The 25,290-nt window shown below is 41.0% G+C and overlaps 1 protein-coding gene across 1 annotated transcript in view; it reads right to left on the minus strand.

The window, feature by feature from the left end:
* The window catches only part of Lama3 (laminin, alpha 3), a 202,840-nt gene that overhangs the window by 21,858 nt on the left and 155,692 nt on the right, over positions 1-25,290 (minus strand). The window contains exons 50-66 of the mRNA XM_013014815.1: positions 24,949-25,145; positions 23,789-23,905; positions 23,136-23,290; positions 22,697-22,838; positions 21,472-21,574; positions 18,356-18,472; positions 18,090-18,269; positions 16,872-17,014; positions 14,415-14,585; positions 11,644-11,795; positions 11,347-11,509; positions 10,787-10,920; positions 9,670-9,814; positions 6,194-6,313; positions 5,203-5,336; positions 2,368-2,485; positions 1,843-1,983 (exon numbers count right to left, since the gene is read on the minus strand). Of these exons, the coding sequence (XP_012870269.1) occupies positions 1,843-1,983; positions 2,368-2,485; positions 5,203-5,336; positions 6,194-6,313; positions 9,670-9,814; positions 10,787-10,920; positions 11,347-11,509; positions 11,644-11,795; positions 14,415-14,585; positions 16,872-17,014; positions 18,090-18,269; positions 18,356-18,472; positions 21,472-21,574; positions 22,697-22,838; positions 23,136-23,290; positions 23,789-23,905; positions 24,949-25,145 (2,432 nt within the window). The remainder of the gene's footprint in view (positions 1-1,842; positions 1,984-2,367; positions 2,486-5,202; positions 5,337-6,193; positions 6,314-9,669; positions 9,815-10,786; positions 10,921-11,346; positions 11,510-11,643; positions 11,796-14,414; positions 14,586-16,871; positions 17,015-18,089; positions 18,270-18,355; positions 18,473-21,471; positions 21,575-22,696; positions 22,839-23,135; positions 23,291-23,788; positions 23,906-24,948; positions 25,146-25,290) is intronic.

Below are 25,290 nucleotides of genomic sequence, written 5' to 3' on the forward strand. Positions count from 1 at the left end.
TCCCAGATAATCCACCATGAAACTAAAAACAGTGTCCCTAAGATACCCCTATAATTTCTCTATTGTCCTAGATTGTGATCTGAATTTTTGCTAATCTACTTCTTCTATGTGCTTTTGATCATTTTATTGTGTGCTGAGCATTCCTCTATGTGGCAGAGGAAATGAGTGTTAGAGTATATATAGAAAGACTGAAGTCCAACCTTGGCTTTGATGGAGTCACACAGCACTACCACCCCAGCCCCGGCCCCCACACATACACCAGTGTCCAATGTTGGCCATGGGTTTGTTTCTTTTTCTTCTTTTTTAAATATGTTTTTTATTGTAATGGGTTTGTTTCTTTAAGGCTACTTTTAAATATGGTCTCTAAAGACTAGTGAGCAAGAAAGCAAGAGAGGATAGGTTGTTTAACACAGAGCCAGCTTATAGGAAGTACTTCCCCCCACCCCCTCCACCCCCCGCCCCAGTAGTTCTGGGATTTGGATTCAGGGCTTCATACTTGCTAGGCAGGTGCTCTACTACTTAAGCCTGTCCTCTAGTCCTTTTTCTGTTCTGGCTGTTTCTGAGATAGGTATTGCTTTCTACTTGGGCTAGTCCAGATGGTGATTCTTTACTGTCTTCTGAAGCTGGGGTGAAAGCAGCATGCCACCACACCCAGTCTTTCCTGGCGCCTTCTTATCTTTACAGCCCAGGCTTGCTTAGAAACATGATCCTCCAGATCTCAACTTCCCAGCTAGCTGGATGATGGGCATACCCAGCTACTGGATGAGATGGGTCTTGCAAACTTTTTTGCCAGAGCTGGCCTTCAACTAGGATCCTCCTGATTAGCTAGAATTTGTAGATGTGAGCCACTGATGCTTAGATACTAGAAATCTTTATAACAGATACTAGATAGCTCTGTGGTCCATAACCCTAAAGACACACACCCAAGAACAACAGTAGCCTGCTTGTACTTAAAAAGCCCACTCCTAATACAAGTGAGTTTCTTTTTTTTTTTAAGAAGGTAACTATCAGCTTATTGTTGCCTTGAGTTTTTCTTTTTTTTTTCTCTTCCCCCACTTTTTATTGTGAAAAAAACCATACAGCGGGGTTATAATTACATGAGCAAGGTAATGAGTACACGTGGGTTTCTAAGCACTGACTCCCACACCTATGTTCCTACCCTGGCTAAATCCTCCCAAGCTGTAGAGGGTGCCTCCTTGTGGAAGAAAATTTCAGCAACTCTGTGGCAACATGAAAAAGTAAAGACCATATTTTCCCCCATCCCCCAGGTCTATCATTTTCCCAGTAGTTCTAGCTTTTTGTGTCATCAAAAAAGAATTATAAGGCTAAAGGTGGTAGTGTAGGCCTGTACTCCCCAGCTATGTGGAAGGATGTAAGTAGGGGGACTATAGATAACCTGGATAAGAACACAAGACCTTATCTGAAAAATAAATCACAAAAGGGCTCCAGGCCTTGAATTCTGAGTTCAGACTCCAGTAACATGAAGAAGAAAAAGGGAGAGGAAGAAGATGGGGGAATATATCTATGTTTTTCTCAGATCTAAAGATTTAAATTACATTTACTTATTAACAGTTATAATTGATATCAACTCTTATTCAATATGCCGATAAGAATGAAAATAAATCCATGGTTCTGTAAATTATTATGTACTTTTTAGGCCTGATTTCTTGTAGTATCTCCCAAAGGTATAGAACAATGTTCATGCTTGAATTGTACAAGAGCATTCACCATGGTGACCAATAAAATGCCCAACTACCCTCCCTTCGAAATCCTCTCTTGCTTTTGACATCAAACGTTGAGTCAGATTTGGATGCTGTTCAGTATCAAGGTGCTATATCTTACCCGCGTCTGATGATGTATTAACACACCGTTGGGTTGAAAGGTCTGAAACCCAAAGGAAGCCTGGAAATGGTCAGGCAAGGGTGAGTCCAAATTAGTGAAGCTTAGCTGGCCTCCTCTGGAGAAGGAAGCAGACCGCACCAGCTGCAATGCAAATGGGGAATCAATTACTGGCACAGAAATCACTTCATGCTGAACCTTCATAGCACCTTTCCTTGTATCATAATATCAGAACCCATTCATGTTCTTCAAGAAGGTTTAGAAAGAATCTGAGTCTGGCTTTGTTTATAAGAAGTCAGCACCTGGAAGGCTTTGTGTGTATAGCTGGTATTCTTACTTGTCTTCAAATTTAACACAGCATGCAGGAGAGGCTGCACATATATGGGCTGTGTGTGTGTGTATGTGCATATGCACTAGCTCACAATACCATGCGCTACCAGAAAAGCCAAAATGTTGGTGTGTTAATGAATCCAGAAGATGGGCCTGCTGGGCTGAGATGTGTCACAAGGTTCGGGGGCCTCCGCTTACCTTCCAGTCTTCAGAACACTTTTTGGTGACTCCCACAGTATCGTTCAACCTGACCACACCACTGGTCTTCTTCAGATTTTTCATGCAGCCTCGGAAAGCAGGTGTTGAAATGTTAAACCTGATAGGGGGTACCAAAAACAAGAAGGGAGGGATCAGGCAGGGCTCACTTGAGACGCGCCGCTGTTGTCTAGCCTTTCTCACTCGTGAGCAAGCACTGTCCGTTTGATAGCGATCTATTCCCATGGGGATCTTGCAGTGCTGTCCTGGGTCTCCCATAATGCTGCCTATTTTATAATAGTGGGGCATCTACCTTCTTTCCACATGAATCTGCACTCTTGGCTTTAAAACTGGACAACAATGTTGACAGCAGGATGGCCACTGTTGCCAGAATGCATGGACCAAAGATGCTCAATACTAGACGTTTTCTTTTTCTTCTTCTTTTTTTAATACTAGAAGTTTTCATCCCCTCATCCCCCGAGATGTGGTACTGAGGGTGGATGGGAAGTACATGAGTAAGGTAATACACAAATCTACTATATAAATATGTATTAAGCCACTGATACATAATGTACAAGAACCAGGACTGTTCTAGAAAATTGCTATCTTTTTTGGTTCACACTTTAATGAATTACTGTGAACTTTGGCAAGAACGTTGATCAAGGCATATTGTATTTATAAACTTCTTTCTCAAATGGAAACTCCTTTGTACCTCTACTTAAAGATAATAGTAAAAACATAAATTGTAGCACAGTAAAAAAAGAAAAATACTATTCATTATGGAAGAAAAAACTGTGGCTTGATTTAAATCAATGCTAGCAGACACTATAGAATGCACTGTCTGGGTTTGAAGCTGTTTCTACCAGTCCTGACCTGTGCACATGGACAAGGAGTAATGGCGGTTGAACCAGCTATGCACAGTAAGAGTGTGGATCAGCAGGTGTTTCATAGTACTGCTTCTCAGTGACAATGGGGACATATTAATCTATTCCATGGAGTCCTCAGAGAAGTAGTAAATTAATATGGGTAACACATTCAAATGGTGCTTGTGTAGCAAGCACCCAGTACAAGACTTCACAGCGGCCACTGCTCTACATCTATCATTATTACAATACCGGCAACTTCTCTATCTTCTCTTTCTATGTGGTACCTTGGCATTCCCTTTTAAGTTGAGTTTCCAATCTGTCTGGAGTTGAATTCACATACAGCATTTGCACTCATGAACTGATGGGAGGTCCAGGCAAATATTAGTGTTTCCTGACCAATAGTGTACCAAGAAAGCCCAGTGCTGATTGTATTTTAAATCCCTAAGGTAGCCCCCTTTCCAAATGGAAAGGTGTCTGCATTCACTCTAATCTAATTCATTATAAACAGTTGAGCTACACAGAACATGCATAAAATTAAATTTCATTAAAAAGAAAAGGAGGAAACAAATCCTCACTGGCATCATTGCACGAGCTTTAATTAATTTATGGAGCTGACTTTTGGCCTTAGAAGAGGAGGGAAGTTCATATCAAATATGGAGTGGTCCTTTGGCACATTGTTTTAGATCCATTCTCTCTCGGGTCATCTGAGGTCCTAGACCTCCACATTTTCCCCTGCAGATTGCTGAAGGCAGATTTTGGAGACCAATTACAACAAAATATAATGCTAAACTCAGTGATGAGTACTTAGGAAATGGTAACAGATCTCTGACTGATCTTTGCTTTTTAGTTATCCTCATTTTCATGTTCTGTGATTACACTCTGTAACATAGTAGTGTCAGTCTCCAGAGGAAAACAAGTTCGTGCTCATATCAGACCCTCTGGTATTATTATTGATGATGATTTGATTAACATAGGATTAACATGACTCGTGGCTTCTGATTATAATCTTAAACAAACAATTCCAAAATCTGGTACTCCATTCTCAGATGGAATGGAGGAAAATGCAAATGACACATGAGCATTCCTTGAGCAAAGCTGCTTCCTTTAGCAATGACTCTGGTGTGCTTTGTTCCACATCAGGTTTCAGCACACTAACCCATCACAAGAGCCTCCCATTTCTGCCAGAGACTAGACACAGCTCTCCTGGGAAGCTATCTGCCTGCCCCTGCTGAGCTCAGCTGTTAAGTTACTGGCAGAAATTCTCTAAGCTCACCTACCCCTGGTGATCACATGAGAGGACAGTTTCAAGACTCCCTGGACCACCAAATCCCTCACCAAAGGTACAAGGCAGGCCAGCAACAGCTCAATACTGCTTAACATTTTACTTTCAGTAGACTAAAAGGCCACAGAAATACACATACACATCATATATAACACATATACAGTACTGTGGTTTGAAGTGTGTGTGTGTGTGTGTGTGTGTGTGTGTGTGTGTGTATGTGTATGCACAGCACTGGGGTTTGAACTTGGGTTTTTTTTTTAATTCTTGCTAAGGAGGCATACCACCAGTGAGCCACAACTCCAGCCCTTTTCTACACTGGTTATTTTTGAGACCGGGTCTTATTTCCTGTGCACATGTGACCTTGGAACTCAATCCACTGATTTTTAGCTTTCTACCACAGCTGGGATGACAGACATGTCATGCAGAGACAAAACTAGAACCACTTTTGTGGTTCTTCCCTCCATCCTTTCCCAGTAACCGGGGATTGACTTCTACACTCATTGCTATCTGTGGGCCTTCTGCTAATTCCAAACAGCTGCAAACCCCTAACCAATGGCTCCATATGGCCTCCTTGGAGAATCCCCATGGCTCTGGACCATGCCATGACTGTGGGAACAGCTGTCTCTGAGCTTTACTCCGCCTGCAGGCTGCCGTGAGAGGTGACCCATATTTTTTAAGATGCCATCTTACCTTTCCCTGATGGCAATTGGGATTCCTCCTAGATAGTATGTGCTGAAATCAAATATTTCCCCTTCAATGATAATGTTTTGGCTATTCACATTTATCCTCATAAGTTTTTGGGCTTTTCCAATTTTGATCAGAACCTGAAATAAATGAGAGATACATTAACAAGCAGTGAAAGTGAAGTTAGCCAGACCCAGACAAACAGAGATTGCATGGTTTCTTTCATTTGTGGTAGATAGAATGTACCTATTATCTGGAAGTAAACACGTTAGGATGGGCCATATATAAGTGGTTACGAATGAATTAACTGAAGTATAACAGACTCTATGGAGAGCTCAAGTTGTATAACCTTTTAAAGACAAGGTCAAAGCCCAACAAAATTGAATCCAGGAAATGGGTACATCCAAGGGGGAGGTGGGGAAGGAGAGAACAGCCAGGAATTGACTGTATATACCACAAAATTAAGAAAAGGAAAGGGGTGGGTCAAAGGCGAATGAGAATATGGAAGGGGGTGACATTGATCAAGATGCATTGTATTCATAAACTGCTTTGTTAAATGGTGCCTCCTTTGTACAACTACTTAATAATAAAAAAGAAGAAGAAATATGTTTAAATGAATCCTACTTGCAGTGGCGCAGTCATTATGCTTTCGTTTATCTTCTGTCAGACTCATTTACATATGAGGAAAAAAGACTGCTCTGCTGAAGTTTGGCCTAAAAAAAAAAATCCCTGACAGTGAAACACAGAAGTGGAAGTATTTCCACTTGAAATGAATCATGGCTTACATGTGTCTTATATACACATGCATTATGTACTGCATGCTTAATGTTCAAATTTTAAAAGGATAGGCACCTCGGTTAATAACTAAGTTTATTCAGTAACAGAAAACGTTTATGCTTGCTTTGTGTATGTGTATGTGTGTGGGGGGGTGGGTTGGCACTGACTTAATTCTAAAGATCTACAGACATTGAACAGTTGAAGTATATAAAGGATGTACCGTATGATCTCTCCCATTGTTGATGGTATCTCTAATTCCTTTCTCTTTGGGCTGCCCCGAATTCAGTTTGTATCTCACCAAGAGATTGCCATCTTCTACATTCAGGGATATGAAGTGATCCTAGGAGATGGAGACAAAGCAGATTTACCAGAAGAAGAAGAGCTGAGGAAGAAGCCAGGGTGTTAGAAATCAAACAATCCAATCACACACGGCTCTCAGATTCAACTGCCCCTGAGCTAGAAGACAAGGCAACACTATAAATCTGAGTCATAGGAGATAGGTGATGATGACTACCCTAAACCCTACATCATCTTCAGTGCCTGGCACTCAGGATGGACCAACACATGCCAGCTGACACCATGATTTTGCTTCATTCTATCCATAACCAATATGCAAAATGGACACCAAAAAGATACAGGTCATTACAGTTATGAGCAAAGATGTGTGCTACCTTTTAGAGAGAGATGGCCTTACTGAACCCTTCCCAGATATTTTCCATCATGTTTGACTTACACATAGCAATGTGTCCTCCTTGATACCTCCCATTTCACTTCTGAGGACACTTGTGGGCTGTGTTCCACACAGGGTTCCTTCCCTGTCTCACCCCCTCCCCCTTTACCTCCACAGTTGTACCCACAGAGCCCAGACCCAGCCATGATCTATCTGCCTTCTTAGGACCATGTCTGTGTGTCTGGTCCACTTCTGTCACTATTACTGCCTGTGCGGCTCGCAGATATTCCATCTCAGAATATTCTAGACACAATCAATAATCTACCTGCCTCCCACTGGCTGTCAAGCCTGTCTCTTCTGAGCTCTATACATTTTTTTTTACTTCTTGTGCATGTGCGCACACACACATTCACTCACTTGTTCCTAACCCTCTTTCTCTCAGTCCCATAACAAACAAACAAACAAACAAGAGAACTCTTCCCTTGCTCTCATGTCACAACCCTGATTTCAGTCACAACTTCACCCAGGCTACACAGTAACATCCTACGCTCTCCCCAAATCCCAACTCCAATAATTTCCATTCTGCAGCCAGAACACCCTTTGGAAAGCGCCAGTGTGGACATGTAACTTCCCTTCAGTCTCTGGACACAGCCCTGACTTCCTGGCATATGTGGGAAGGCGTGGCCCACTACTTCACTTTATTCCTCAGCCACCTGGGTCATGCTTCCATCCTTGAGGGCTTCTAACCTTCCCACCTCCAGGCCTTCTCCGTATGCTTCCCCCTACCCATCCCTCTTCTGCTATGTACCCTGAAAGTGTCACCTTTCACTGTCCTCCATGGAGGTCTCAGGTGAAGCCTCCTTTGATCAAGAAAAAAGTCTTTTATGCCATAGAGTCCTCATTGTTTACTCCCTGAAATTATGATGAATTAACTATTAATCTATTAACAGTGTACCTTTGTGTAACATCTTCCTTCTCTTCTGTGCTTGTCTTGGTCATTAATTGCCTTTTTGTTATGAAGTAAATACATAGATCACTTGAATCAGCTGTTTCCTAAGTGGTCAGGAAAAGCTTAGGAGCTCTCATTTAAAGAACGATCCATCCTTCTCTGGATGAATCCTTCTCTTGCCTTTGAGAATTCATGAGCCAGAGTAGCACCGGCATTCTGGGAGTAATGAGCTGCATGCTTACTAGCAACTCTCTGGATTGCTTATGCAATGGCATTATGTAAGTTCTCCTCTAACTTAAGTACTGTGGCTGCTTCTCAGTCTCCAAACACTTCAAAACATAATACCAGCTGAACACCCCTACCTGAAAATGCAAATTATGAAATGCCTCAAAATCTAAAACTTTTCATTTGAGTGCTAACACCATGTGACAAATGATGGCTTAATGCTACAGATATGAGGGCTTCATGCACAAAATTACCAACAATATTGTCTACAGTTACCTTTAGGCTATGCATGTAATATGTATATGAAACATACAGGAGTTTTGTGTGTGGACTTGGGTTACATCCCCAAGATAGCTCATTCTGTACATGCAAATATTCACGAGAGGTTTTTCTTTGTTGTTGCTGTTGCTTTTAGTGTACTATGTGATTTTTTCTTTGTTTCTTTTGTATGTTCTTCCTCCAATGGTATATCCCTGTTGTCACTGTATTTGATTTTGGCACCCTGCATCCTTATATATACATTTATCTGATTTGGGGAGGGGAAGGGGAATAACAAAATGCTGAAACAAGGACACAGGATGACCCATTGCAACAAGGATACTCACAAGACACTATGTTGGAAATGAACCTTACAACTTTGGTGTGGGGGAGAGAGTGGGGAAGATGGTGTGGGGAAGGGAGAGTGGGAGAAAAACAAAGGAGGGGGTAACAATGCCCGACAAGAAAGGTACTCATTACCTTACTGATGTAACTGTAACCTCTCTGTACAGCATCTTTATAAGAAAATAAAATTTAAAAATAAAAAATAAAATTAGAAAAATTAAAAATCTGAAACATCTCAGAAAAAAGATGCTCAACCTGAACAAAGAAGACCTTGCTTGGGAAAATAATAGCCTTGCTCAAAAGGTACTTACTAGTGGCTTCTAGTTCTGCACTCTTAGGGCTGGTTGGGACCTATCAAAACCACCAGAATTAATACAGCCCAAATCTCCCAAAGGGTCTAGGTCACCCTAAGAGGAGAGCTGAGCTACATCTGTGTCCCACCCTGAAGGTAGAAGAGTCTGATAAAGTGCAAAACTTTCTATCAACTCTACATTCTCTGACCAGAGCACATGGGCCAAGGTATATGTCTCCAGAAACATTACCAATGAAAGGCTTTTCTTCCCAGGATCCATCCACAAGGCTTAGAGAGCAGCCACACCAGAGCCAGAGCCAGAGCCAATATTGTACCCAATCTCCCGCCACCAGCAGATGGCGTTGACAAACACCTGTAGAATGTCACTTTGAATTTACACTAACCTAATCAATTTAAGAATGGTCCTGGAGAGATGGGGGAGAAGGATGAACGGAATGACAAAGATTGACTGCAGTGTACTCATAAATGGACATATTGAAGTGAAACCCCTTTATAAAACTACCTAAAGATAACAACAAACAAAGAATGGTCCTCAAGAACCCAATCTGACAGTAAAGGAATCCCCAACAGTCAGGCAAGAACCAAATCAAGATGGAAAGAGCAAAAAGCCACATCTAGAGATCTTGGAGCCCCAGAAAGTCCTCATTTGTTTTGAGGCAGAAACAAGCAAGCAGTAGTTTCCAAAGAATTAAAACTAATGAAAAGAAATAAACAGGAAAAGTAATGATAGTCTCAAATTTCTGATTACATGTGCTCATTGAAATTCACCCTCCATCCCCACAGAAAGTACATACAATTGGCCAATGGAAAGGATATAGGTAACACTGGCATAATGTTTCACAGGTCCAATTGTTCATTCATAACAACCCAGTTATCCTCAAATTGCTACACAGACTGGGTATATTTGGTAGGGTCTGGATGCTTGCTGTTGATTACCTGGTTTTCTGCGAAGAACAGCAAACCTCTATCCACAGTGGTCTGGATTGTTTGTGAAAAGGTTGGGAAGGGAGCGTTTGGTTGAGTTGGAATTCGAGCATAGCCTGTACCTTCAAAATAATTTTTGTCCGATTCTTCCTTTCTCCTGTCAACACCAATGGTAAGTTAAGACATAGCAGTAGGTAAACATGCAATTGCTTATTAATATGGGACACCTCTACCTGAAAAACTGAGCGAAGAACAGGCATTCTACTTGCTACAATTGTGAAAGCCGAAGGAAAAAAAATCTTTAAAATGTCAAAACAGCTAGTTTTCTCTCCTGGATATGTTGATATGTTAAAAAGGATAATGGTCAAGGGCTTGTCTTGGAAGTTAAATGCCTGTCAGGTAGAAGTGACCTACTAGCTAAAAATCTTGAAATACAATTTATTTGAAATAGAAACTTAAAACCTGATCTGTTGCATAGTAGAATATTCCAAGTATTGTGTAAATTATAAGGTTGGTTAGGAGCTTAAAGCAGCAATTTTCAAATAGGGTTGGATGGCAGAGTAACTAGAAAGTCACCCAGTATGAGCACTACTTTTTAAAAAATAAATATGTACTTTGCATCTAAATCAGATGCCACCTAATTTCTTGGTAGGGAGTACCAGCAATTTAATAAAGATTTATTTTAAAAATAAGATAACTGTAGCTGGGCACTGGTGGCTTAGCCCTGTAATCCTAGCTACTCAAAGTTCAAAGCCAGTCTGGACAGGAAAGTCCATGAGATTCTTATCTCCAGTTAAGCACTAAAAAAGCCAGAAGTGGAGTTGTGGCTCAAGTGGTAGAGCACTAGCCTTGAGCAAAAAATTCTGCAGGGATGGCACCCGGACCCTGAGTTTAAGCCCCAGGACTGGTACAAAAGAGAGAGAGAAAGCTCTATCAATATAATCAAGTTAAGGGAAAATATGGTTATTCAGTTCTAGAGATAGGCTGCCGGCATAATTTAAGAACCATTGGCTCATGGCACCCATCAGCGTCAACAACACCTTACCGTGTCACTCGGCACATGTCTTTCTTAGATGTGCATGTTCCCGGTGCAGTCACAGAGACACTAACTGCCATCTTATTCACTCACCTTCTACAAGGCTCCACTTCAGTTGTGTTGAGATTGAATGTTGTTTTGAAGTTGTACAAACTCAGAACATTTTCATTGAGGTCATCCAATTCAATACAACCTTTGTATGGGGGGAATCTTAGTCTACTGGGAAGCTGAAAATGAAATGAAACAAAAAAATCATTAGTTGAACCAGATAATCAGTTTAACCAAAAGAAAAATTTGTGAAAGTATAATAGGAGCAGTATAATTCTATCACTTCTAATCATCAGTATCATGCATGCATCAGCAATGTGGGCACTGGAATGATTTGCCCTGGCTTTGCTAGTTAGAAGATGGATATAGTCTTGAGAAAGTTATTAAACTTTTTGCCTCAGTTTCCATCTCTGTAAAATAGGGATAATAACACTTAATTTAATATACTTAAGCTTAGGACAGTGTTCAGAGAAATAGAGAAATACTCATTGTTAGCTAATATTATAACATGTGCTTTAAGAACATATAGTTAAATCCATTTTATATGTAATTAATTAAAATAAAGGCAGGGTTTCGTCAAGCTAAATTAGAATTCACACACTTACTTTAAAGTCAGGTGGGTGGCCTCCAACATAAAACACAACATTTTCAGGATCTAAATTAAGCAGTGTGTTAAGATTTCCACTCTCCATGTCATGGAATTGAGGTGCTTTGGGTTTACTGGATGTGGCTTCTTTGGTATAATTGAGTCTTGCAAACTGATAAATTCTGTTGAAAATGAGATCATAAAGTTATTTTTAAAATGAGAATTCAAAGCTAAGATGCTAAATATGGGGTTCCATATTGGGAAAGTTTAGAGGTGTGGCAGGTTCACTAAGAGAAAGCATCAATCAACCTTGTACCTCTGAAATTTCACTCGGTCCATAACTGCCTCTTGAGTCTCACTCTCAGTCAAGATCTGGTCCACCTGGAGTTCTGCTTCTTTGTCTCCCAGGTTGTACACACAGGTGAGCCGGCCGTTGACAACTGCCATGCCAATGTAGTCCTTAGAGACCTGGAGACATAAAGGCACCCCAGAATTCTTCACACACAATAGTTTCTCAGCTCTCCATCCCAAGAGGGTCCCAAGCGTTTCATTGCATAAAATAACAAGTTTTATACAAGGAGTTTTGGGCAGACAGAATACATGAGGTGCATATTCTAATAGACAAGGACACAACACGCCATCCTGTCTGGGACTATCTCTGTGTTATAGTGCAGTTATTCATTCCCCTATTCACTCAATTCTCAAATGTTTGTTAGCACCTGCCATACAGCTAGAGTAGGTGTGGCCTTAGCCATGTATTCCGTTGTAATCTGGCAAGAGAGATAGGCTACTTTTGCTTTCCGTGTACCAGACAACACTCCCTTCACACTCTGCATAGGCTCTACCATGACACCTGGCAACTCCACGTTATCAAGGAAGTATCTTCCTTCCCTATCAGAATGTGAGAGCATTAAGGTAGAAATAGTTTCCAACAACTGTAGTAAAATATAGGTAGTGTAAATTTGACAATTTTAACAATTTTGAAGCATTTATTATTCAGGAAATCAAGAGATAAATTTTGTGTTTATCATAAATAGAAGATATGGGACATATCTGTAACTACAGGGATGCCCAAGCCTACAGATGCTCAAGTCATTTACAGAAAACAATAGCATAGGTTTCCCTTATTTGCAAAAACTAGTATATTTCTGAGACAAGCAGAAAAGGTCAAATAAGATGATGTTAAGTGAAATGAACCCCAAGATAATGACACAAGTGTTTTTTTTCTTTCTATTGTTTCTAACGTATTCATAAGGTACCATGTGATTTTTTTTGTTGCTTTGTATTTCCCTCCCCTATGGTATAACCCCTGTTTTCACTGTATTTGATGTTGGTATAATTTGGGGAGCAGAAGGGAAAAAGCAAATTGTTTAAATAGGGATACAGGTGGACCCATTGCAACAATGAGATGTATAAGACGCTATGTCGAAAAACAAACTTTACAATTTAGGTGTGTGTGTGGGGGGGAGGGGAGTGTAGTTGTGGAGATGGGAGGAAAGGGAAGGTAGGGGAAAAACAAAGGCGGAAGCAACAATGCTTGATAAGAAATGTACTCATTACTTTGCTCATGTGATTGTAACCCCTCTGTACAGTATTTTTACAATAAAAATATATTTTAAAAAGAAAACGATAGCATATTGGCACATAATCTATGCACATCCTCCCATAGATCATCCATCCATCCATCTTCCATCCATTCATAGTTCTAGAGATTGAGTGTAAGGCCTCGTACATGCTAGCCAAGTGCCCCAAGAGTTGAACCACATCCCTAGCACTTTTTATAGACTTTTCATTCATCTTATAATACCTACTTACAATATAAATGTTTGTAACTAGTTGGTATAATATACTGTTTAGAGTAAAAGGGTGTTTGTGTGATATACATTCGCTATGAACATGTTTTGTTTCTTCTTCTGTGTTTTGTCAGTCCATAGTTGTCTGAGTCCATAATGTGGAATCTGCTGTAAATTTGTTGAAGCTATGAAGTAATATGCATTTTGTCACAATAAAAGCAAAGCAATCACTTTAAAGAAGCTACAAATAAAATATTATCACCTGGAAAGCATGAAAAAATATTAAGAGTCTTGATTCAAGACTCTTCAAATATAATGTCCACTAGTGATAACTAACACTTTCCTAATGAGGAAGAATTTTCAGGAACCATATTTCAGATATTTCTGCTCCAACAACTGTACCCTAACCAGATCAGTAGTTACCTTTTCCCTGGACCCTAGATTGAAGAAATGTATTTAAAGCTGGGCACCAGTGCCATATTCCTATCATCCTAGCTACTCAGGAGGCTATGATTTGAGGATCCTGCTTCAAAGCCAGCCTAGACAGGAAAGTCTGTGAGACTCTTATTGCCATTTAACCATGAAAAAGCCAGAAGTGGAGCTATATCTCAAGTGGGAAATTGCTAGCCTTGGATACAAAAGCTCAAAGGACAGAGCACAGGCTCTGAGTTCAAGCCCCAGACCCCCCCCCACACACACACTCACATACAAATGTATTTAAGGACAGACTGAAAACTAACGTCATCTATTCAAAATGTCTGTAATAGTTGTGGTTACATGATTCAGATGTGATAAAAAAAAATCAAACACCACAATTTCCAATTGGGCAAGACAGGCTTAGTTTTGTCCCAGTTCTCATAATGGTCTCCTCAGACTTGGGAATGGGTGTGCAGCTGGGGCTTTTGAGGAAGAAGATGGGGTCACATTCTGTGAGGTGAAGCTACTATGGGTTTCCCCATTCAGCTTTGATATTGAGGCCCTGGCCTTGTGGGAAGAGGGGGTACTAAGCTTACACCTAATGTGTACATGTGCTCACACGCACAAACATGTGTGCACTGTGCAATGGGCTGAGGCCTCTCAATCCATCAGCAGCTATCAATCGATGATGGTGGGAGATCAATCAGGGTTGCCTCTGTACCCCAAGGGTGAGGGCAATTGTGGTATTATCATTATCTTAGTGAGATTTCCAACAATGAGCTAATAGCAGTGACTGAGCTGTGCTCCAAGTCTGGAAAGTACACATTTCCAAAAGTATACAGTTAGAAAGCTAGAGACATGTCCAGCCAATACTTACGTCTTTATTTCCAAGGTACATCACAAACATATCTTCTGTCCCCTCGTTTTCTCTTGAGTCAGGTCTTTGGAGAAACAAAGATAGAGATGTGTAGCCTTTCAAATCTTCCAGGTCACTTGGTAGTCGGACTTCAACTCCAGATTTACCATTGAACCTCATGGGGACCGCAACCTGTGAAGAGTCACAAGGTGATAAACATTCTACTGTGAAGAAAGTGAGTGCTCAGACAGGCAATTTGTAACCTTGGTGTTAACTCATCAGTCTGCCCCAAGACGTGCTGATGAGGAACAGAGCTGTGAATGTCTCAGACCCGGGTCAGAAACTTACTAAAAAAAATAAAACATTCGCCGGGCAATAGTGGCTCACACCTGTAATCCTAGCTACTCAGGAGGCTGAGATCTGAGGATCATGGTTCAAAGCCAGCCTGGGCAGGAAAGTCCGTAAAACTCTTATCTCCAATAAACCACCAGAAAACCAGAAGTGGCACTGTAGCTTAAGTGGTAGAGCACTAGCCTTGAGCTGAAGAGTTGAGGGACAGCCCTCAGGCCCAGAGTTCAAGCCCCATGATGGACCCATGGTCTCCCTTATTTGCAATAACTAGAATATGTCTGGGACAAGCAGAAAAAGTCAGAAGCTATGAACATATGACCAGACAAGATGATGATAAGCGAAATGAACCCCAAGATAGGGACACAAATACTTTTTCTTTCTTGCTATTGTTTCTAACGTATTTATAATGTACCATGTGATTTTTTTTCTTTCTTTGTATGTTCCTCCCCCATGGTATAACACCTGTTTTCATTGTATTTGATGTTGGTGCCCTGCATCTTGTATATACACTTCTCTAGCTTGTGGAGGGGAAGGGAAAAAAAACAAAATGCTTAAATAGGGATTCAGGTTGACCAATTGTAACAATGAGATGTACAAGACACTATGTTGAAAAATGAACTTTACAATTTAGATTGGGGGAGGGAAGGGAAGGGTGGGGAAAAAACAAAGGAGGAGGCAACAATGCTTGATAGGAAATGTCCTCATTTCCTTGTTCATGTAACTGTAACCCCTCTGTACAGTATTTTTACAATAAAAAACATTGAAAAAAATAAAACATTCATGTTCATACTGTTTACTAATCAGGGGTTTCTGAAAACTATATTTGAGTTGCTATGTCGGAAATAATACTTATTATTAGTGAGCATGTATTAATAATTTTAGCAATTCTATAATAATTATTATTCCAATCTTTGATGGTTTTGTACAGAGGAGTAAATGGGGATGAAGCACTTGGCAGAGTGACTGTAGATAGTAGAAATATATCAAAAATATTTGTAAATGCACAGCTGTGTGTGTGTGTGTGTGTGTGTGTGTGTGTGTGGTGTGTACCATTACTGGGCTTGAACACAGGGCCTTGTGCTCTTGCTTAGGTTTTTCACTCAAGACTGGCATCCACAACTCCACTTCTGGCTTTTTTGGTGATTAACTAGAGCAAAGAGTACTAGAGGAAGTTATGAAGTTTTCTTCTCTCATTGTTTGTATTTATAATCTTTCTGAAAAGGTACCACCCAGAAACTTTCCCTCACCTTCAGTTATGTGGTCACTAGGGAATTTCTAACTTGCTAAGTATCAGATGTCTACTCAAAGCCTTATAAATGAATGGAGAAACAGTTCCACACAGAGATGAACAACATCACTAATATCACTACATAGCTGAGTACTATTTCTTCTAAAAAATTAGAAGATAAAATTGAGTATGTACTGAATATAAAGTTAAAACTGTTTTCCAATAAGCTATATGTCTCTGCAATAAAGAAAATGAAAAGAGTAAATGATGCTTATTCCCACATGACATATTACCCATTAGGAATGTATCTATTTCTTGGGACTCATATACTTAAGGCATCATACCAAGGAGCTTAGAGGTGGGTGAGTTACAGCTCCCTTCAACCCACATTATGACTTGACTTTATGACTCTTCTTTCCTACTCACCCTCTCCTTCCAGGGGAAGCAACCATATCTCTGAATGTTTCCCCAGCATGCCCTTTTGCTTTTGGTCACTTGAGAAACTCGTTATTCTTAAAATCAAGATTAGATTTTTCTGTATATAAAAATAAAGGATAGAAAGCTAGGCATGGTGGTACATACCTGTAATTCCAGCACTCAGGAGGCTGAGGCAGGAAAATCATGAGCTTGAGGCCAACACAGGCAACATAGCTAGACCATAGAACCCTCATTTGCCCTTGCAATAGCAGTCTAACAAGTGGAGCCTGGAAGTTAACCCTTCTTCCTGACTGCATAACCTCAATGAAAGAAAAACACTTCTGGTCCCTGATACACCAGAAAATTAGAGGATAAGATCAAGTGCATTTTTGAAGGGTGACAGAAGTCGACTTTCATATTGCCAAGTACCAAAGAATTAGAGGAAGAAAGAAAGCCAACGGAGAAAATAATAAATGCTGCACCTTATTGGCAGCATCCCGGGCCTGCTGAATTAGTTCTCGGATTCGGTCCACGTTGTCAGAGATGTTCCCCAGAGGCAACAGCTGTTGATTGATACTTTCAATTTTACTCAGAAGATCAGGCAGGTTCTTGGTTAATCTTTTCACTGTTAATGACAAGTCAGACATTTACAACAGTACACTAAGAAAAGGGGGAATACAGATGTGCTTACTGCTGTTATTTGTCAAGTAGCTTCTTTAGGACCTAAATGTTGGATTGGATAGATCTGTAATTGTATAATAACTCTTTCAAAATGCATGATGGATTTTCCCCCACAATGTAACTATCAAATCTCTTTCCTTGATTATTATGCCAAAATGTATTTGTTTTCTTATCCTTAAAACTCATTCAAAATGAGATGGGCTCCAGTGGCTCATGCCTATAATCCTAACTACTCAGGATGCTGAGATCTGAGAATTGCAATTTGAAACCAACCTGAGCAGGAAAGTCTGTGAGACTCTTAGCTCCAATTAACCACCAGAAAACTGGAAGTAGAGCTGTGGCTCAAAGTGGCAGAGCACCAGCCTTGAGCACAAGAGTTCAAGCCCCACAACTGACAAAATAAATAAATAACCATCATTTATAATTCTTTTCGCCAGTCCTGGGGTTTGAACTCAGGACCTGTATGCTATCTGTAAGCTTCTTTCGCTCAAGGCTAATGTTCTATTAGTTGAGCCACAGAGCCACTTCTGGGTTTTTCTGAGTAGTTTATTGGAGATAAGTCTAACGGACTGCAAAGGCTGGCTTTGAACCACATACGCCCTCCTGAGTAGCTAGGATCACAAGTGTACTCCACCAGCACCCAGCAATCATTTGCAGTTTAATGTCTTATGTTTCAGACCTTATTATGCTATGAAAATGGATTTAAAAAAAGATAAGGGTATGGATAGGAGAGGGAAAGATGGAAGGGGTGACATGGATCAAGATTCATGTACTTAGAACCTGATTTGTGGAATGGAAACTCTTTTATACAATTACTTACCTTAAAAAAAAGAAAGAAAAAGAATAGAGAAAAAATTTATAAGCTGTGCTATTTTTCAGAATTAGAATGCCTACACTGTTTGAATGTACTATATGAATTGTTTCCTAATGTCTTAATTTTATCTGACTTTACCAGCAAAGAATAAGCCCCACACAATGGAGAAGTAGGTAATCCATCTTGACCCCCACATGGCAGATACCTGAGTTATTGGCATCTGTCAGAGCCTTGCTAAAGTCTTCGCTCTGGGTGCTCCCATAAGTGTCCTTAATTCTTCTCACGTCTGTCTGAATGGGGTTGAGCCCATCCAGCACCTCACTGGTGATGTCGTTGGCCTTTTTGACCTTGCTCTTTGCCTCGCTGATCATACTATCGATGTCACCTAATGCACACACAAAGAGGTGGGGTGTAACAACCTAAAACACTCAACCAAAGCAGCCAAGAACAGTGGTCCAGGGAGATGATGACCTCTCTGTATCCCACGAAGATCATTTCGGAGAGTAGTGAGGTTGGTGTCTATCAGTTCCTTCTGAATTGACACAATATTCAGTGTTTGCTGTAGGCTGTTGAGAGCAGGATTGATTTCTAAAAGAAATGAAACATCCAACAGTCAATTAACTTGTGGGTGTGATTCCCCTGTTGACATTTATGGCCTCTGATGTAGCTAGCATCTGCAGACCATTGAGCAGACAAATATATCTTAGCCTTCATCACAGAGATGCTCACTGCATGTACCTAGATTGAGGCTATTGGGACTTGGGTTATAGAGGCCAGAGGCACCTAGAGGTCTGTGGCAATGAATCCTTGGAAATGCCCATAAAGAAAGGGAGAGACTAGCTGGGTGCTGGTGGCTCACACCTGTAATTCTAGCTACTCAGGAGGCTGAGATGTGAGGAATGTGGTTCACAGCCTGCTGAGTTAACCACTGAAAAGCAGGAAATGAAGTTGTGGCTCAAGTGACAGAGTGCTAAACTTGAGTGTAAAAGCTAAGGGCCACAATGGAATTCTATGCCTCCATCAGAAAGAATGACATTGCCCCATTTGTTAGGAAATGGAAAAACTTGGAAAAAATTATATTAAGTGAAGTAAGCCAGGCCCAAAGAAACATAGGTCCCATGGTTTCCCTTATTTGCAATATCTAGTATATGTATGAGTCAAGCGGAAAAGGTCAGATAATGTGATGTCAGGAAAATGAACCCTTAGATATGTATTTTAATGTTTTTTCTTTCATGCATGTGTTTCTAACGCATTTATAAGATTATCTCTTTGTTGCTTTGTATGTCCCTCCCCCACAGTATAACCCCTGCTTTCACTATATTTGATGTCAGTATAACTTGTGGAGGAGATGGGGAAAACCCAGTTGTTTAAGGATACAGGTGGATGTGATGCAACAATGAGAAGTACAAGTTGTCATGTCCAAAACGAGCTTTACAACGTCGGTGTGGGGGGGGGGGAAGGGGGGGGGGGGGAGGGGGGAAGGAGAAGGATTGGGATGGGGGGGAGGGGGGAGGCTGGGAAGGGATGGGAAGGTTAACAAAGGAGGAGGCTGAAGTGCTTGGTAAGAAATGTACGCATTATCCTGCCCATGCAATTGTAACCCCTCTGTACAGTATGTTCACAAATAAAATAAAATAAAATTTAAAAAAATTCCCTAAAAAAAAAAAAGCTAAGGGCCATTGTCCAGGTCTTGATTTATAGCCTCAGTATTAACACAAAGAGAGAGAGAGAGAGAGAAAGGAAGAGGAAGAATAAGAAAGAAAGAAAGAAAGAAAGAAAGAAAGAAAGAAAGAAAGAAAGAAAGAAAGAAAGAAAGAAAGAAAGAAAGAAAGAAGGAAGGAGAGACAGAAGGAGGGAGGGACTGAACAACTTCAGAAAGCTGACTTGTACTTTGTGAAGATCAGAAGAATGTTTACAAAGGACATATCCGTCTTACTTGGTCCTGTGTCCCAAAACATTGTGGTGTCTAGCACCAGTCAGGGCTTAATATTAGTATAGTTTTGTTGATAGATGAATGAATGAATGAATAAATGATCACAGCAAATGGTTTTCTATGGTCACTCCTGGATATTCATAACTGAGCAGGAATCTAAGCCCATAGTCCTTGCTGAGCTTCTAAGTTTTCTCAGACAGATTAGATGATGTCTATATTGATGATACATTAATACAGAAAAACCACTCTGATGATATCTGAGTTACATTATGGTTTAAGGAATGTTTGTTTTTCTCTTTTCTTTTCGGCAGTACTGAGGTTTGAACTCAGCTTTCTAGGCTGCTGATCTAGCACTTAAGCCATGCTTCTAGCCAGGCTTTTTGCTGGTTACTTTCAAGCTAGGGTCTCATAAGCTTTCTGCATGGGCTGATCTTAAATTGAGATCTATCTGTTCTCAGGCTTCTGAGTAGCTAAGATTACAGACTCCAGCTATTAGAACCCAAATCAAGATCTGTTTTATTTAATAACATAGTGTTCCAATTTATTTGAAGCACTAATTCTGAACTAAGTGGCAGAGGATGTGCATATCATGTGCAAGAGCCTGAGTCTGATTCCCAGAACCACAAAAAACAAATAGACAAAGCATCAAGCCAATAAACAAATCACACCAATCTACTTGCAATCTGAAATTTTATGAAGAGAGGAGATGCCGCACCACGAAACCCTAACTGAACGTTTCCTAGCAAGTGCCTGTAAATTATTATTTTTTCTATATTTGATTGTTTCATAAATAAGTTTGTGAAGTCATCATCTAGAAGCTCAGCCAGGGCAATGGCCTTAAGATCCCTGTGCAGCCATGAATCTCTGGAAGTGACAAGAGAAATTGAAGAGCACACTCCTAAACCTCGGGAATTCTTTGTTGTTGTGCTGATCCAGGGACCTAAACTCAGGGCCTAGGCATTGTCCCTAAGATTTTTGAGCTCAAGGCTAGAGCTCTATCACTTGAACCACAACTCTACATCCAGCTTTTGGATGGTTAATTGAAGATAACAGTCTCATGAATTTTGTTGCCCAGGCTAACTTCAAACTGCAATCCTCAGATTTCAGCCTCCTGAGTAGCCAGGATTACTTACAGGCATGAGCCACTGGTACCCACCTGATTCCTTTCACATAAAATAAACACAATGTTCCTAAGGAAAACATTTATGCTTTTAAAAATTCTCATGTTTGCTACTGATTGTGACTTTTGGCACATTTAGTTGCTAAGATTTTAGGACAAGAAATTTTGAGGCAGTTGTTCTATTGACCTGAAATGAATGATTTTAATGTATGGGTCCCCACTTTTATGATTGCAGGAGAATTAAATTAAAAGAGTCTCCCACAAGGTCAGGCCCAAACACGTTTAAGTCCCTTAAGACTTTTAATATTTATAAGATTCCAGTGAATTGTATATATGTTGAATGGGAATATTCAGAATATTGGATGGGTACATAGTGTTGATAACGTAAGCCATGAATTAAGACGCTATGCTGTGCATTGACACTGTGCATTGACACTGGAGTTGAGAAATGGCATTTGACAGGAAAGCTCTACTTCTCGGCTCCACAGATTGCTTGAAGTCCTGATTGCCCCTGCTGCTCCCACAGCCCCGTACCTTGCTGCAGCGTCTTCTGGGTTATCTTAGCTTCATTTAATAGTTCATCGCTGGCAGAACTCAGGGTCTTGGCTTTTTTTGGAAGATTTTCCTTTATCACTGTCTAAAAGCAAAAAAGTTTATCCACCTTAACATATGCGACACCTTAGGAAATACACAGTAAGATTTTTTTTTTGCCCTAGTCCTAAAGCAACCGCTCTATCCCATATCTAAGCCATATTCCCACCTCCTCAAGCTTTAATCTTTAAAGAATAAAACCTGAAAGGGAGAAAGAAGTTGGGAGTAAATTCTTCCATAAAAGATGCAGTCAGGATTCTAGGTAGACATTGGTGGTTTGTGGAGGTGGACCCATCTCTGGTGACATGCTGGCCAGTTGGGTGATGCCTGTGCCCATGCCTAACTCATTTGCTCAGGGCCACTTGTCCAATACCTCTTACAGGAATCAAGAAGAGAACTTAGCTGCTTTCAGGCTTCCAAGCTCCAGAACCTACAAGCTTTCAACTTCTGAAGAAGTCCTGTTTTCTCACTCCGGTGGGAAATATTGGGTCCTTCATTTTTTATAAGTAGGAATACAATATGGTTTATATAAGATCTCACAGGTGCCCACTGACATGCCAAGATGTAAAACCAAGTCACCAGGAGAAAATAGCAATCAAATTGCTTACAGAACTCTCTCTGTTTGCTAAGTGTTAATACTTAATCACAGCATAATAGCAGACATAGTAGAGACCAAGATATGATGTTTGGTTTCAGTTCAAAATCAATAATTAGTGTAATTTCTACCTGGTTTTACAAATACTTTTTTTTTGGTCAGTCCTGGGGCTTCAACTCTGGGCACTGTTCTTGGGGCTCCTTTTGTTCAGTGCTAGCACTCTACCACTTGAGCCCCAGTGCCACTTCTGGCTTTTTCTGTGATTAATTGGGGATAAGAGTCTGACAAACCTTCCTGCTCAGGCTGGCTTCAAACTGCAATCCTCAGACCTCAGCCTCCTGAGATTGCTAGGATTAGAGGCATGAGCTAGTGGCAGTCAGCTACAAATACTTTTTAACCTGAACTACAGACATCAAATAGGCCAATAAATACAGAAAAGTCCCACATCTAGAACTTGTACAAGTTTTAATTTTAAAATCAACTGTGTTTTAATAATATTCCCTCATGTACATGGAGAGAGAACAAAAATGTGAGATCCCTCCAGAATGAAGTTGGAGAGCCACAGGTACCAACCTTGAGGGCAGACTCAGATGCACTGGTGGCCTTGTTGGCTGCATCCTCTGCGGCTTTGATGGCATTGAGGATGTTCTCATAGGCAGTGGCGGCATCCACAGCACGGCGTACCAGCTCATCTCCACTGGCATTTCTCTTTATTCTAGAAGGAGATGTGGGAGAGGGGTTAGATCCTGTAGCAGCCTTTCCCTGTGGCTGCTATGGCTGCTATCTTTGCTAGTAGACACAGATATTGCCCATCTTTGTGATCCTGACCCAAGGCGACGTCCACATTGCAGGTCTGGTTCGTCCACATTGCAGGTCTGGTTTTGACCTGCTGTGGGTCCTGGACCCTGCCCTCCATCCTAGTGGGGACAGCCAGGTGGTCCAGCTGAGGACTTTGCTTGGCGTGCAAAGAGCCCATGAAGGTCAAATGTCCATGAGCTCAGCCTGCACTTACTCCTCCAGCTGCTTCGCCAGCTCCTGCAAAGACTGTGCGTGCTTTTCTGCCTCTCCAACCAGAGGAGCTTTGATGGAAGATCTGGAGAGTTCTCGCACTTTGTCACTGAGCTCTTGTCTTGCTCCATTTACACTAGCAGCGAGTTTTTCATATTCCTGTTTTTCCAAGGCAACAAAGACAGTATAAATACATAGAATATACATTCTCTCAAACGGTCACTAATGATTTTGTTTTGCTGAACAGTTATATTTTCTAAGCCCATCCACAATTACCGCTTATCCTTACAGTTTATCTGCCCCAAGTTTTACATCTTCTAGATTATTGCCCTGCTTTTTGTAAGTTAGAACCACAATGTCATCATCAAAGTTCTGCTAAAACAAAGGACTTTGGCACCAGAGTTCAAGGTATGTTCAATATTTTAAAAGTAGTATTGCAGTTATTATTTTGTTATCACATTGCAGACAATTAGGTAACACGGATGGACATAAAGATGACAAGGTCATTCATCCATCCCTTTCCCCAGGATTTTGGGGATGTGCACTTCCATCCAAAACGCATAAACTGAAGTTTGAAAAACATAGCCAAGCCCATCTCACAGTCTCCCAGCAATATAACTCAAATATCTTCAAATTTCTAGAAACAGTCTCCTCTACCTTCTGGCTTTTATCCATCAGTTTCAGCATATTGTTGGTCTGTAGCAAAGAAGAGTCTGCAGTGGCCAGGTACTTGGTGAACTCGCTCTGCAGGGAATTAATTTCTTTCATTTGTCTCTGGAAAGAATAAAAAAGAAAATCTGCTTGACTGGCACATTATTGGAAGACTCAAGACATATATGTGGGACAACAGCAAAGACAGCAGGCAGAGTCATGATGGTCAAGACTCTGAAAAGTAAGAGGGCACTGGTTCTTGCTGCAGAGTCAGTATGTTGCCTTTGTTTCCCCATAATGTGTGCCAATAAGACAGAGGCTACCACTGCAGAGGAGGAAGGTTTATACACTCTGTCAACTTGAGCAATGAAGTGTTCTACTAAACTCTGGTTGGGGGTGGGGGTGGGGGAATGAGGACTTTAAATAAATTTACAGCCAACACCAATGTCTCTGAAGCAGGAGTCTGAATGAGAGATGACCAGAGCATGCCAGGTCAGAATAGAAGGCTACCAAAGATGGAGGCACCTTGCACTGGAGCCTGTGCCCTTCCCTGGCACAGTGATTCATATAGTCTTGCTATCTAGGGAAGTGTCTAGAGCTGAGCGTGTGTCACTTCCACGTCAGCGCTGATTTTCTTTCATCACATTCCTCCTCTTTCATGGTTTCTCGTATGTTATTCAACTCTGATCTGACTGTCATTTTGTAACCCCTCACTGTTTTTGTTGTTGTTTTAGGGTAGGATATTCACCATCGAAGTTAAAAACTATGGAATCTTGAGCTCATTAATTTCTCCTATTTATCTTCATGGCTTCAAAAGCCTTTGCTGGTGATTATGATGGCATTACAGAACGCATTGGAAAAGTCACTTTGACTCTAATATGCATTTCTCATCTGCTTGTCAAAGTTTATTCCTCCAGTCCTCTTGGAGTCAGGGGCAAGTTCAAGGCAGTTTGGGGAGGCAGTTGGTGGTTTAAATTCCCAATCTTTCTAGAAGTTGAGGAACAGAAATGATCCTGGTGTTGCCTTTTATAGCTGGTTCTTGTTTGGTCAGGGTCTGAGACAGTTTTGTCAGAAAGCATTTGGCCTTGCCATTTTATTAACAATAATCACCGTTCTCCTCAACCTCATCGTTAATGAAAGGCTGTGGCTTCCAACTATGAGCTCACCTTAATGGCTCCCAGAGCCTGCTCATTTTCGTGGTTGAGGCCAGTGGCTTGCTTTGTCTGGGCAGCTGCCTCCTGGAGCATAGCACGCAGGTCATGGAGTTTGGCTTCATAATCACTTAAAGCATTGCGTATATTCTTAACAAGTCCGTTGCTCTCCATCTGGTGGCTGCCCAGCCAGCTCCTTATTCGGTTCAGCACTGCAATACAACACTTTCTGTTGCCACTTGAGAGACATGAAAGCTAGGGTTTCCTTAAACACTGGAGGGAATGGGAAAGGAAACTTTTTTTGGCCGGTTCTGGGGCTTGAACTCAAGGCCTGGGAGCTGTTCCTGAGCTTCTTTT

This window comes from Dipodomys ordii, unplaced genomic scaffold (genome assembly GCF_000151885.1).
Source record: "Dipodomys ordii isolate 6190 unplaced genomic scaffold, Dord_2.0 Scaffold25, whole genome shotgun sequence".
Lineage (NCBI taxonomy): Eukaryota > Metazoa > Chordata > Mammalia > Rodentia > Heteromyidae > Dipodomys > Dipodomys ordii.